At 36.3% G+C, this 15,000-nt stretch overlaps 1 protein-coding gene across 1 annotated transcript in view; it reads left to right on the forward strand.

Moving 5' to 3' along the window:
• LOC135220144 (uncharacterized) overlaps positions 1-15,000 on the forward strand; it is a 26,415-nt gene that overhangs the window by 806 nt on the left and 10,609 nt on the right. Inside the window, exon 2 of the mRNA XM_064257436.1 lies at positions 12,418-12,683. Coding sequence (XP_064113506.1) covers positions 12,659-12,683 — 25 coding nt within the window. The 5' untranslated portion in view covers positions 12,418-12,658. The remainder of the gene's footprint in view (positions 1-12,417; positions 12,684-15,000) is intronic.

Here is a 15,000-nt window from a genome sequence, read left to right on the forward strand (position 1 = left end):
CCGTACACGCAACAAACTCATACATACCCATTGAAAGGTTTCTAACATGAAGAATAAATCATCCTTCGTGTTAGGTGACACTCGTGTGCACTACTACTACTCTATGTCCTCCTTTGGAATAAACAGAGGCTATCAGTTGTTCCTTTGTAATTCCCTTACATCTTGCACACCATCACACACTTTATTAATTCAATGGCCCTCTCTCTCTAACACTTGCTACCATGTAATGCTTTTATACCCATTTTTCTCCTCCTAAACTTACAAAGCGCGTCTTATATATTTCTTCAGACGAGCAACAATTGTGTATCAGGACTTTCAAATTCGTGTCATATTATAGAGACGAACATCTCTACGATTTCTTCCTCCATTTTTCCGAGGGTTTTCTCCCACCGGGTTTCCAAATTATCTAGGATTTTATTGCTATCAACTACAAAGTTACATACGGTGACATCTATTGACTTTGTAAATTTGATTGCTTATTTTTTGTTCTCTCTCTCTCTCTCTCTCTCTCTCTCTCTCTCTCTCTCTCTCTCTCTCTCTCTCTCTCTTGGATGACGGACGTTTTCAGCTCATTTAGATTTATTCTGTTTTTCCCCACACAGCCACAATGTAGTATGTAAATGGACTAGTCTAAGACATTATAAAGAAACGCCACCTTGTGTTAGTATGTGGCTAAAATTCATAGAATTTCATATTTTCCCAAGATAATCATGACTTCAGTATTTAATAACCATTTCCCTTTATTTTTCCAGGCTGCGTAGATTGCATATATAATTTGCTCTTTTAATGCAATTCTAGCGCTACTTACTGGATTGCTCCGAAGAAGGACGTAAATGATAGCATCATTATATAGCTTTATTATCTCAGTTTTCTCTTGATAATACCAAAAGGTATTTTTCAGTTATCTTCTCTTTTTAAATACCATTGTGAAGAGTGAAGTGCAAGGAGAGAGAGAGAGAGAGAGAGAGAGAGAGAGAGAGAGAGAGACGAGGAGAGAGTGGATGAGAGCGAGAAGAGAGAGAGAGAGAGAGAGAGAGAGAATATTACTCATAATTTCTGAGAACCTTGTAAAGTTTGATGATAATTCAGATTTATGATATTATTTCAATGCCTTATGCTGCATGAAGTGTACGGTCCATTTCAATGTCTTAAAAAGTGAACGATGAGGCACCTATATTTTCCTTCAATATGTCAGATTTCTACAATAAGAGCATTAGTTATTATCAAGCCTAATGAAAATGCTTCGGGTTCTATTGAGCTCAGATCTACTGTTAAAGATAGAGTTCCGATTTTTCAAATATCATTAAATGTTATTCCAAATAACTTTGAATATTATTCCAAATAATTTTGAATATTTTTCCAAATATATCTGAATGCTATTCAAAATATTTATTTAATATTGCTCCTAAAATTTTCAATATCACAAATATTTCTTAACATAATTCGCTTATGGTCCTGCTATAAGATAATATCAATACCTTTGAATTGAGAAATCGTTTCCTAAGAAACTCATTATAACGCTGATTCTGTGATACTGTCGTACAATAGCTCACTTGAAAAGAGAGAAAATTACATCTATCAAAGTCTAAGCTAAATTAAAAAAAAAGCCTTCAGTACAATAGTTTCATCATAATCTAGCTTAATTTTATATAAAAAAAGAAGTTAAAGAATGTATATTTGAGTTAAAATAGGTTATATTAACACTTGTAATGTTTAAAGAGTTCTTTCGAAAGTGATTATAACACTATTCCTTATCATTTTCTGCTCTGTAATTGGGTTTGATGCTTGTCTAAGATTACATGCAAACTTTTAGTAATTTTTGCCATACACTCTCCCGCTCTGCAGGTTCATTTAATCTCTAAAATAATCCATAAATTTCGGGCCAGAATCATTATACTCTGATGAAGAAATAGAACAATGCCTTCTCTTCCATCACTTCACACTCAACACAGAAACGTACCCCTATAGACCAAAACATATCCACACACACAACACACACACACACTTACACTGAAAGGAAGATATTCAAGAGGTGTTATTATGGTATACATGCGTACATCCATACATTCAGAAGAGAGGTTTTGATAATTCGTTACTGTCGTATACATATTCTCACTAAATGAGAGAGAAGTTGATAATATTGTTTACCCTCGTAAACAATCTTGTACCATACACACCATACTGTTCGCCCTCTACAGAAAGTCCAAATATTAACAAGAATGTCTCGCTAATTGTTTACTTTTGTATAATGCTGTGCTTTGAAACCTGCTTGATGCCCTAGATTTTATGAGAGACTTGTTCATCTACTTATTTCTTGGAACACTTTCGATTCGAAGCAAATTGCAAGAAGCCTCAAAAATGTGTATATATTTTGATGTGCTTCCTTCAATGAAAGAATAGGATTATAATCAACGTAAAAAATAATGATCGGAATTTCTTGAGTGAATTAATCAGACATTATTGAAAGACTTGTTAATTTTTTCGTTATTACTGGACAACACCGACTCTTAAACACTGCTAAAAGTTTTTATTTTCTTTTTTGAGATTTGCTTGAACGTCTTGTTAAGAAATATTATGGTTATAAACAGGAAAATGATCACCAGGGCCTATTATATATAGCAGTGAAAGGCATAGTGAAAGGTTCGATGCTGTCGTTAAAGAAGGAATTAATTCAACATATAGTCGTTAAGACTAGCAGTGCCACTAACATGACAAAAAAGTTATTATTTTCCTTAACATCTCAGGGAATGTTTTTATATCGTTCTTTCCCGGCGTCCCACCCCGCTCCCCCATCAAGGGAAATGAAAGTTAGACACACAAACGGATAGGGTGGAGACGAGTTGGTTGGTCAGTAATTTTAGAAGAATCGATCAGACCAATTCGTTTCATTCCTTGGGTTCACGGCTATCATGTATTGTATACGGATAATCTGACCTATTTCGTATTTCCATTAGCAGCATCAGAACTGATAAACACACACACACGCACTAACCAGCGGCGCGTCATCGGAGATCGATGACCTATCTCTATTTATCGAGGTAATGGCTTTGCACTCTACCAGATCCGTGTTTATGTTCCGTTCCTCAGATATTATCGCATGTGGATTAATCAAGAGGAAGAAAGAGGGTACGAACATACGCTCGCATATAGAGAAGGAGCGTCAAGCTTCAAAAGAAATAGAAAATAAGGACACGCTCATATAGCGGGGGAACTTCATAGTGCAGGAACGTCAAGCTCCTAGCTGGAAGCTTATTGTTAACCTTGAGGTTCTGTCTTTTAAGCCTTCGAGACATGCACGGCTTAGGGCATAGGGTCAGTGGGAAACAGTAAAAATGATAATTTGAAGTTTATGTCACGAACTCTGTTGGAAGATTTTAATGTCCAGATGTTACTAGAGATTATTATGATTAGCACGGTTGCATAACGTGTATCTTTATAACTACGTCTTTTGAGACATTCAGAATTATAGGGATTAACATGGCATTAGCATTTGTAATCTTCACGCGATTTGTAAGACCACGAAATCCAATCCGTTTTAAATAAATGATTTCTGTAGTTTCCATAATTTTGTGCTACAAAAAAAAGTAGAACAAAAACACAGCTATGCACCATACTTCTCTATTTTTCAAAATCACGAGTAATAAAAAAAAAGAAGAATTCTTAGAACAAACAGTTAATTATCCCGATGAAAAACTGACAAGATTTTAATAGAGATTCATGAGCCTTTTCAAATTCTTTATGAAACGTAAGCTGCCCAAAGCTGATTCTCTCACGACACCAGCAATCAAAAGTTAATTAGAGATAATTAGCAATGGCCCCAGTAATCAAGGAAATGCGGTTATATTTCACTGGAAGATTTATACATTTGAGACTAGGCCAGAAACGAAGGGAAACCTCAAGTTTGTTTTATTGGAGCTTTGTTAACCATAAAATTATTTCAAAACACTTTCTTTTCACCCAAATTACATCCCAGAGATATATTATCGGTTCCTTTATGGACTTGAAATGTTTGATGTAATAGGATTGCATGCTTCGATATTTTTGAAAGAATATACACACGCACACGCATAGACACACGCACACATACACACACGTATGTGTGTATGTGTGCGTGTGTCTGTGGGTGTGCGTGTGTATATTCTTTCAAAAATATCAAAGCATGCAATCCTATTACATCAAACATTTCAAGTCCATAAAGGAACCGATAATATATCTATGGGATGTAAATTGGATGAAAGCACCCAGTGAGTTTACCATCGTGCTTCTAAGCCATAGAGAGAGAGAGAGAGAGAGAGAGCGAGAGAGAGAGAGAGAGAGTTTGGAGAGGTTTAGAGAGAGAGAGAGGAGTCAGCTGTCATTCAGAGTTCTCCTGGGCAGTCCCAGGTTGGTCAGCTTGTGTATATATATATATATATATATATATATATATATATATATATATACATATATATATATATATATATATATATATATATATATACACAAGCTGACCAACCTGGGACTGCCCAGGAGAACTCTGAATGACAGCTGATAAACTCTCTCTCTCTCTCTCTCTCTCTCTCTCTCTCTCTCTCTCTCTCTTGAACACCCTCTACTCTCGCTCTCACATCTTCTCCCTCTATGCCTTAGAAGCATGATGATTGTGAGGACAACTAATAGAAATATTCAAAATACTAAAAGGCACAATAGAAGTAGACAGTAAGCTATTTACATTAAACAAAAACCAAACAAGAAATTATGGATGGAAACTATGCAGAATTGAAGAGATACAACACATCTCATTGTGGGAACTTCTTTACATAAAAGATATGTAACACATGGAATAAACTGCCACTAGAATGAACAGTAAAACCTGCTCCTAGAGATAATAAAGCACACAATGTCTTCTTAGATGGACTAACAAGTCTTTGAGACATCCTAATCCTGGTAACTCCTTGCAACTCTTACTCTTTCTCTTTCTCTCTCACTCTCTCACTTTCCTGTTACATTGCCCAGCATTTTTTACATTTTATAATTCACTATTTCTCACCAACCCCTCCCATTGGAGCTGAACTTGGACTTGGAGAATATCGGGAGTGCCTATATTCATCCCAGCGACCTCAAAAATTATGGAATAGACACTAATATCCGTCATTTTTTGACATTTTATTTCTCATCCTTTCTCAACCCCCTTCCTACTGGGTCTGAACTTGGACTTAAAGGGCAATGTCATTATTCATCTGAGTGACTTCAAATACAATGGATTAGATACTAATTTTTAAATCTATTAATTTTCTTTTTTGGTATCAGTTTTGATCTTTATGGGAACCCACCTTCCCTTCCCCAAACTCCCCTTAACTATAGGGGGTTGAAAAAACTTTAATTAAAAAACTTTTAAAAAGGAAAACAAATTCAGAAGTGTCCCCCACTATTCCTTTTCAAGTGGCACCTTTGAAAAAACTTAAATTTAAAAAATCATTACACTTAAATTATCTTGTAGTTTTCCTCCGGTTATTTTTCCGCTTTTTTACTCATTGGGAGTTTTAAGAACCGCTAACAAGAAAAATTAACTTTGGGTCCCGTTTATTTTTGTTATTTTTCTTTGTTGGGGGGAAATAGGGAAAGGTGTTATTGGGAAGAAAGCCTTAAAAAGGGGGGCTTTTTTCTTGAAAAGGGAGGAGTGGTTTTTTGCCATTTGAGGTTAAAAGGGAATATCGGAATTTTTTAGGCATATTAATTTATTTTATTGATTTGTTATTTATTAGAATAAAAAAAAAGGGGTTAAAAAATTAAAAATGATTGTTGGGGCCAGGTGTTCAAACAATTAACCTTTTTGAAAAAATTATATCTAATAAAAACAGTATTAAACATATTTAATTGTTAAAGGTTTGTTGGAAAAAACCAAGGGGGGGGCCTTTCTGAATTGGGCCCATACGATTTTAAAAAAAAAAAAGGCGAACATTCTTTAATTTTATGGTTTTAAAAAATTTATTGAAAAAGGGGGAATTTTTTAATGTTTTTTTACAAACATTATGCCCACGAGGGGAAAAATTCAGTTGGAAACGCAATTTTCCCGAAGTAAGTTTAAGTTTTGAGGTTGATTACGGCCTTGTTTACGTTGGGCATTTCCCCTTCCCACCCCTTCCTCCCCAACCGCCCCCTTTCCTATTTCAGGGCTTTTTTTGGGAATTCCTTAGACTTGAAGGGGGCCAATTTGGGGCATTGGTCCTACATGTTTATTCTTCAGTTAAAAGGCCTTCCAAAAAAAAACTAATTTGGATTATATTTGGCTGACAATTTTGGTTTCTTTACCTTGGTTGAATTCTTTTATTTAAGCATTTCCCACCCCCTTTCCCCACCCTTCATTCTACCCACACCCCCCATCCTGATTTGGGGCTGAACTTGGACTTTGTAAAAAAAGGGGCATTTACGGAAGTGTGCATTTATTTCATCCTTCAAGTGACGGTCCCAAAAAAAACTATGGGGATTCAGACAACTTTAATTATCTTTTTTTTTTCAGTTATTTTTTTCCATTGTCAACCCCCCTTTTCCCCCTTCCCCTTTCTTTCAAAAAAAACCCCCCTTTTTTCCTAATTGGGTTAAAAACCTTGGTTGACTTTTAAAAAGGGGCATCAACTTTGAGTTGTTCAACTTATTCAATCTGGAGGGCAAAACCTTGGGAAAAAAAAGTTATGGATTAGACCACTTAATTATTCTGTCACGTTTTTGGTTTAGTTTTTACCAAAAAGTCGCCCCCCTTTTTGCCAACCCCAACCCTTCCTTTCTCACCCCATGGCCTGATCAAAGGCCGGCTGGAAACTTTGGGAACTTGGAAAGGGGGGGCATTGGGGGGGGGAAAATCCACTATTGTCATGCTCAAGGGACCCTCACCTTGGGGAACGGACTTAGGTTTTAATTAGGAACGCACTAATATCTGTTTTTTATTTTTCAGGGTTTTATTTTTTTGGGCATTTATTACACCCTTTCCCCAATCACCCCTTTGCTTTTTTTTCATTTGCCTTCCCGGCCGGGTTCCTATTGGGGCTTGAAATTTTGGTACTTAGGAAGGCAATTTGGAAGAGTGTCCACTTAAATTCATCTAAATTGGACCTCAAAAAAAACTATTTTGGAAAATTTAGAATTACTTTTAAATACTCTGTTCATTTTTTTCGAATTATCTTCCACATTTTTTTGGTTTTTCCCACCCCCGGTTACCCGGGAGCCCGCTTCCGAACTCTGGTCTCAAACCCCTTCTTAGGCCTAGTTTGGGGGCTGAAAATTCGTTTGGGGGAATTCAAAAAAGGGAAGGCAAGTGTCCGGGGGGCGGATTTCAATATTCATTTTCCTCCTAGTTGACCTTGGGAATTACTATGGATTTTAAGACCCATCTTAAATAAAAATTCTTGGGTTTGGCTTTCAGTTATATTTTCTATGTTTCAACCTTTTTTTCCTTATGGGCTTTCTTGCCCCAACCTCTTTGCCCCCTTTGGTGGTTGCCCAAGAGGTGATTGTTGTGTTACCCCCAAAGACGGGCCATTTTTTTACCCTTTCCAAATTTGGTAAAAAGATTCAGTATTGCCACCAAACGCCCAAGTTCAGTTTGGAAAATTGGCTCCCCAAATGTGTTTTAAAAAAATGGGGGATTTTTTTTGTTGGCATCATTATGACAGGAAACCCCCACAACTTTTAATTTTTAATAAAACAATTCTTAACATTTACATTCCTTTTCTTATTATGCTTAAAAAATCCGACCAGTAGGATGTGGCACCCATGACTTTCATTAAATAACCGGCCGAATTACCCCACGGGAAAACAAATTGCATTAAGTTCAGAAGAAATCAAAAGCGCTTTCGTCTTTTTCTTCAGGGCTGCTTTTTAAAGGAAAAATTAAACGAAAGGAAGACAGGAAAACCAGTTGGTGGAAGGTGATAACAAAAGGCAGGATTAAACAAAATCTAAATTGCAGTTGGTTTTAAATATGAATTGAAGTAAAAGGGTGGGGGGAACTATATAAAAGTTGACCTTTAAAAATAAAATTTGAACATTGCTAAAAATGGGAATTCGACTGGATACTTTATTACGGGGGAATAAAAACTGGAAAGGGTTCTTGGGGGAGGTTGACCATAAAGGGACCAAGTTAAAACTTTTCCCATTTTTAATAAAAAAAAAAAACAAAATTAAAAAGTTTTTTCCCATTTTTGAAGGGGGCTTGGGACCGCCAATTTAATTTAAAAAAACAAGTTTTTTTTACAACCGCAAATGGCCGCCTCCCTACCCTTATTATGGTTATGGGTTTACGGTTTCAAAGGTGGGGGGGGACACATAAAATCAATTTAAACCCCTATCAGGGGGGACCAATTGGCAATTAGGGGATTGCAGTTGGGGCTCAAGTTTTTACGTTTATTAATTTGTATCTAAAAAACATGGCTTGTAAAAATTTTGAATTCTTACTTGTTTTTGGTAAGGCAAACATTTTTTCTAAAACACGGGGAATGTTTAAAAAAAAAAAAAAAACAAAACAATTGTTTGGGATTTTTATTTGTAAAACAAAAAATTGAAAAATGGTTTAAACAAAATTTCTTTGGTGAAAATTATTGATTTTTTAATTATTGGGTTAGTTTTGAACTGTTGTCTTCTTTATTTATCAAAAGTGCCTTGTAGATTGACTTACTTTTTGAATATTTCTTGGAAGAGGGAAATTTTAGGAAGCCGTTCAATGACATTCCCTTTAAAGTGTAAGCAAATATCCTCATTTAAGGTTCCATACAGGTTAAGGGTTTGTTATCCAAAGATAGTAAAAAAAAATTTTTTGGGTTTTGTTTCAATGGGGATTTTTTTGTAAACAAAAAAAAAAGGTTTTGGGCCATGGGCTTATGGGGTAATCCCTTACCTCCTGTCCTTAGCCAAGATATTTAATTTACCATTGGAAAATTTTTTTGAAGACCCAAACTCTTACCCCCAAGGAAATTTTTGTTTGGCCCCCCCAAAAAAAAAGGTTTTATTTGGTTTAAAAGATTTTATGTGGGATTTGAATATTTTCTTTCTTGTTTAAAAAGTTTGGCCATTTCCTTAGCGAAAAATCCTCCAGGAAAATTGCCTTAATTAATCTTCAAATAATTTAGTCCCTTTCCCTATAAAAAAGATTTTTACTGTTGGGTAAAAGTTGGGAAAGAAAAAAGAAATTGGGTAAATTTGGAAATTTTTTTTTTCTTGGATTTTTTTTGCTAAAAAACTTGCCATAAGGAAAATGATAAGGGGAAATTTTCCAAACCCTTTTTCAGTCTTTCGAAAATTCAAAAACTAAATACTTGGCCTGCTTTTTTGTTTCCCAATTAAACTAGACCCTTCCAATCACCATCAAAAAAAATGTTTTTAAAAAAAAATTCTTCTGTTTTTGACTTTTTTCTGGGATGTTGTCCTAAGGGGGCTTTTTGCCGCTGTGCTGTAAGCCCGCCAGGTTTTATTGGAGCCGCACTTCTTTAAAATTAAAAAACCTATTTATGATAGTTACGATTCGTGGGGGAACTAAAAAAATAACCCAAAGGGGACTTTTTTCTGTAAAGATGGTGGCATGGGGAAAAAAAGGAGGCTAGAAAAAAATAATTTTTGTAATTTTCAACTAATGTGGGGGAAAAACCAAAACTTTTGGGAATTTAGTTAAAGGGCATTTTAAATCCATTTTTCTTAAAAATTACCTTATGATGAAAGGTTTTTAGATATTTCCTAGAATTTTAAAAAGTTTTTAAAAGCTTTTTTTAACCATGTGAAAAATTGTTGTTTTTTTCAGTTTAATTAATTTAATGTCCCCCAAGGAAGTTTCAGTTAATCCAAAAAATTTCTTCCTTTTTAAAAGTCTTCCGAGGCTTTGCAATTTTGTTACTTGGAAAATTCCTTGCAAAAAAAGTGTTGGATAAAACAAAAGGGTCTATTTTTTTACGGGGGGGACAAAGGGGTACCGGGCCTCCAAATTTCTTTTTCACAAGCTCCGGCCCGGGGTCCTTCTCAAAAAGCAAAAACATTCAATATTCTGATGGAAGGAAACTGGGGCAAAATAATCGAAAGTTTTTGGCATTTATTCGCTACATTTTATGGGAAGAATGTTAAATTAACCATCCCGTAGTTCGAAACTCTGGAGTGTCCAAGGGCGCAAGGAAAAGGGCCTTTAGGTTTCCCACTTGTTAAAAGTGGACCATACGAAGTTAAAAGGGAAATATTTCCATTTGGAATTTTTCTTGTTTTATTTTTTTTTCCAAGGTCCAAATTTTAATTAGAAAATGTTTTCTAAAAGAACTTTGAATAAGTTTCTTGGTTTTTATTTTTAAAAATTTTGGATTTGGCCTTTCATTAATGAAAAAAGTTGGATAAGTGATAAAATTTTGAAAGCATTATTTTTCAAAAAAATTAATTATAGTTCACGGTTTTTTTACATTGTTTTGGGGGGACTGTGAAAAAGGATTTTGCCTTTTGTTAGAAATTTCTTCGGTTTTAGGGGTCCAATGGGGGAACTCTGATCTTTACAAGTTTAAGTTTTGAATAGGGGAACCCGTTGTTGGATATTCAGATTTTTAATCAATTCCTGGATTTATTTCCCTTTTCTTAAATTTTTTTACCCGCTTTTTTGATTTTAATTTTAAACCATTCTGGTTATTTCCTGATTCTTGTTTGTTTTGTATCTGGAAGGGGGGGAACCCTTTCCTCCCCAATTTACTTGTACTTTAGTTAGGCTTTTCCTTGGGGGGGACCGACTGTACCTGGAAGTTCAAAGACGGAAAAGCAGCTTCTGGAAGTTTCTGGACCTATCATTTTTCCCGTTCGGGTATTCGGGGGCTTAAATCCTTTTTTATATATGTATCAATTAAATATTTGAATTTAATTTTTTTATTAGTATAATCTTTATATAGTTAGTAAATATAATAATATAATATTATATTAGTTATTACAATATAGTTAAGATATAAGTATAGGTTATATATTATACTATATATTGATATTATTAAGTAAGTATATTATAGTTATATATTAAACCATTTTACTTCAAGCGCTACCAACCCGGGCCCCACCGCCCTGGGGAAAAACCTTCTGAAATTTTGAATTTCCGGGTTAAAAAAAAAAAAAAAAACTTCTCTCTTCTTCTCTGTTCCTCCTCCCCCAAAAACCCCCCTTTGCTTACCTCTACTCTCTCCTCCCTCCTCTCTTTTCTTCCTTCTTCTTTGCATTTCTGCTGTTCATCTTCCTCTCGTTTCCTTTTTTTTCCAGGTTTGAAGGAAATAGTTGCTTTCAAGGTTATATTGGCCCAGTAATTTTTCTCAAACATTTTATTATTTCAACCCCCTTGTCTCCCCCACCCAATTTTTTCCCTTATTAAGGATTTTAACCCAAGCTTAATTTAACCCATCTCATTTCTTTTGACATTTCATTTTTCCACCCATTCTCCCAACCCCCCTATTCTTCCTATCGGGCTTGGGAGTTCAAAAACAACTTAAAAAGGCAATCGGGGGAGTGGTCCACTTTTTTCATCTCAGTGGGACCTTCAAAGAAAAAAGCTTATGGATTAGGACAGTAATATCTGTAGTTTTCAGTTATTTTTAGATGTCACCACTTTCGCACACCCTCTTCCTATCTGGGATGAACTTAGACTTAGAGGATATCTGGAGTGTCTCTATTTGTCTCAGCGACCTTGAAAACTGTAAATTAGACACTAATACCTGTCCTTTTTGGTTATTTTTACATGTCATCCCCTTCCCACCCCTTCTCACACTCCCTTTCTATCGGGGCTATACTTGGATTTGAAGGCTATTGTGAGTGTCACTATTCATCTCAGCAACATCACAAACTATTGATTAAACACTAATATCTATAATTTTTGGTTATGTCACCCCCTTCGCCCATCTCACCCTCTTCCTATCGTGGCTAAACTTGGGCTGAAAGGGCATCGGAAGTGTCACTATTCATCTCAGTGACTTTGAAAACTATGGATTAGATACTAATATCTGTCATTTTTGTGTTTTTATATGTTGCCCCCTTCCCACCCCTTCTCACCCACCCTTCCTATCAGGGTTGAACAAGGAATTGAAGGGCTTCAGGAGCATCACAGTTCATCTCAGTGACCTCGAAAAGAAAGGATTAGACGCCAATAAATGTCTTTTTTGGTCATTTTTACATGTCACCCTCTTCCTACTATTTCTCACCCCACCTTCTTATCAGGGTTGAGCTTGGACTTAAATGGCATCAAGAGTATCACTTTTCATCTCAGCGACTTCGAAAACTATGGATTAGACACTGATGTCTGTTGATATCTGTCGTTTTCAGTTATTTTTACGGCACCCTCTTCCCACTCCTTTTCACAACCCCCTGCTGAGACTGAACTTGGGTGACTGTCCAACTCCCCAATGGAGTTCTCCATTTTTGTTTCTATATTTCTTCTTATCTTTTTTACAGGTATACCCTACTAAATCTTTACTAAAGGTAGTGTGGCTATTTGTGAAGATCTATTGAATGAACCTCCAAATGCATCCTTGGATATGGAAAGAGTAATCCCTGAGTAAAAGATGGCAAGAGAAGAATGAGGAGGAAGGGAAACAGGAGGTAAGAGAAAAGGAACGAGAGAAAGCTGAGGCATAAAAAGTGAAAAGAACTGAGAAATATCACTTCAACTTCCTGTCCACATCACAAGTACTCCATGTCTTACATACCTGGATATACAGGTAAGAGACTTTCACTCACTTGGGTTGTAATCAATCAGATGTTCATTATTCAAGAGGGAAGCAAGCATTTTATTGTTTTCCAATTTTTGTTTCGAATTTGCTCTAATGTTTAGTTAATCGCATTCACTATAACAGTGTACATCACAGTGAGGGCGAATTCACGTTTGCATAGTCTTAAAAGTAACAAAAATAGTATCTTAACAGGCGTTCAGCAACTCATTAGAATTTTAAATGGCGGCTAATGATGGAGGAAGCCCTGTTGAAACTACAGACACACACACACACACGCACACACATATATATGCATATACATATTTATAAGGAGACCAAGGGCAGATGGAAAGGCACAAGAACAATCAACAGCATTTATTGTGGCCGATGGCGTTTCGCAATAATTCATTGTATTTTCAACGCCTTTGGCCCAAATAAATACTGTTGATTGTTCCTGTACGATCTTATGATAAAGATCCTTGAACAGGAAAAGATACCAAATGAGTGGCGTGGGAGTATATTAATCCCAATTTTTGAAGGGAAAGGCGATGCCCAAGAGTGTGGTAATTATAGGGGCATTAAATTGATGTCCCACACTTTGAAGATACTGGAAAGGATGATAGATGCTAGACTGAGTGAAGAAGTACAAATAGGTAAAGAGCAGATGGGATTTATGAAGGGAAGGGGAACAACAGATGGTATATTTTGTCTGAGGCAAATAATGGAGAAATTCGGGGAAAGACAAAGGGACCTACATATGGTATTCATTGACCTTGAAAAGGCTTATGACCGAGTCCCGAGACAAGAGGTATGGAGGAGTCTGAGGGAGAAGATGGTGCCAGAGAAGTATGTGCGATTGATACAAGAGATGTACCGGAACGTATTTACCAGAGTGAGGAGCAGTGTTGGGGAGACAGAAGGTTTTGAGGTGAGAGTAGGATTACACCAGGGGTCGGCTCTGAGCCCATTTATCTTTAGCATAGTGATGGATATTATAATAGAGGAAGTAAGGGAGACAGTACCATGGAACATATTGTATGCGGATGATATTGTTCTGTGTGCAGAGAGCAGGGAAGATCTAGAAGTGAAATTGGAAAGATGGAGACAAGTACTGGAGGACAGAGGAATGAGAATAAGTAGATCTAAGACAGAATATATGTGTGTACCACCACTGAGGGGGATGATAGAGAAAGTATTCAGCTTGGTGGAGAGCAAATAAGGAGAGTTGAAAAGTTTAAGTGTTTGGGATCTTTTGTTAACGCTGGAGGAAGTATGGAAGAAGAAGTAAAACATCGGGTACAGGCAGGCTGGAACAACTGGAGAGCGGCCTCTGGAGTTCTTTGTGACAAAAGAGTGCCGCTTAGGTTAAAAGGAAAATTTCACAAGACGGTGGTAAGAACAGCAATGCTGTATGGTACGGAAACAGCAAGCATGAGAAAAACAGAGCAGAAGATGGATGTGGCAGAAATGAGAATGCTTAGGTGGATATCTGGGGTGACAAGAGAGGATAGGATCAGAAATGACTACATAAGGGGGTCGACTAAGGTGGTAGAAGTATCAAAGAAAGTGCAGGAGGGGAGGCTGAGATGGTATGGACACCTGTTGAGGAGAGATGAGGACCACGCTGGGAGACATACTATGGGGGTGGAGGTGCAAGGAAGAAGAAGAAGAGGTAGACCAAGAAAGAGATGGAAGGACTATGTGAGAGGAGACTTACATGAGAAGGGAATTGATGAGGCAGAAGCGCAGGATAGAAATAGATGGAAACGGCTCATCCGAAACGGCGACCCCATATAAAAATGGGAACAAGCTGGGAAGAAGAAGAAGAAGAAGAAGAAGAAGATTGTTCCTGTGTCCATCTACCCTTGGTCCCTAATATTAGGCTCCTGACTTCATCATCGTCGCGTGTATATATCTATAATATATATATATATATATATATATATATATATATATATATATATATATCATATATATATAATCTTATTTCTTCTCCAGTTGTCCAGAGATCATAAAAAGTTGTTATAGATCTTTCTTTGCATTTCGATGACTTTTTTAATGGAAGATACCCTGTCCATTTTCAAGGTAAATTAAAAAAACCAAATGAGTACTGTAACTTCAAAATGATCTAAAATGCAACATTCTGGCTAATATCGTTTCTCATAGTGCCTCTGAAAAGGTTTAACTTAGCTTGAATTATCTGGCCCCCAGAGCCGGATTACAGAGTGAAATTTATGGCTCACGTGATGTGTATACCAGCAAAGACAAATCAGCATATTTCTTCCTTGTAATTTGGTATATTTTCGTTTCTTTAGCATTTGATGCT

Source organism: Macrobrachium nipponense, chromosome 1, assembly GCF_015104395.2.
Source record: "Macrobrachium nipponense isolate FS-2020 chromosome 1, ASM1510439v2, whole genome shotgun sequence".
In the NCBI taxonomy this organism is placed as follows: Eukaryota; Metazoa; Arthropoda; class Malacostraca; order Decapoda; family Palaemonidae; genus Macrobrachium; species Macrobrachium nipponense.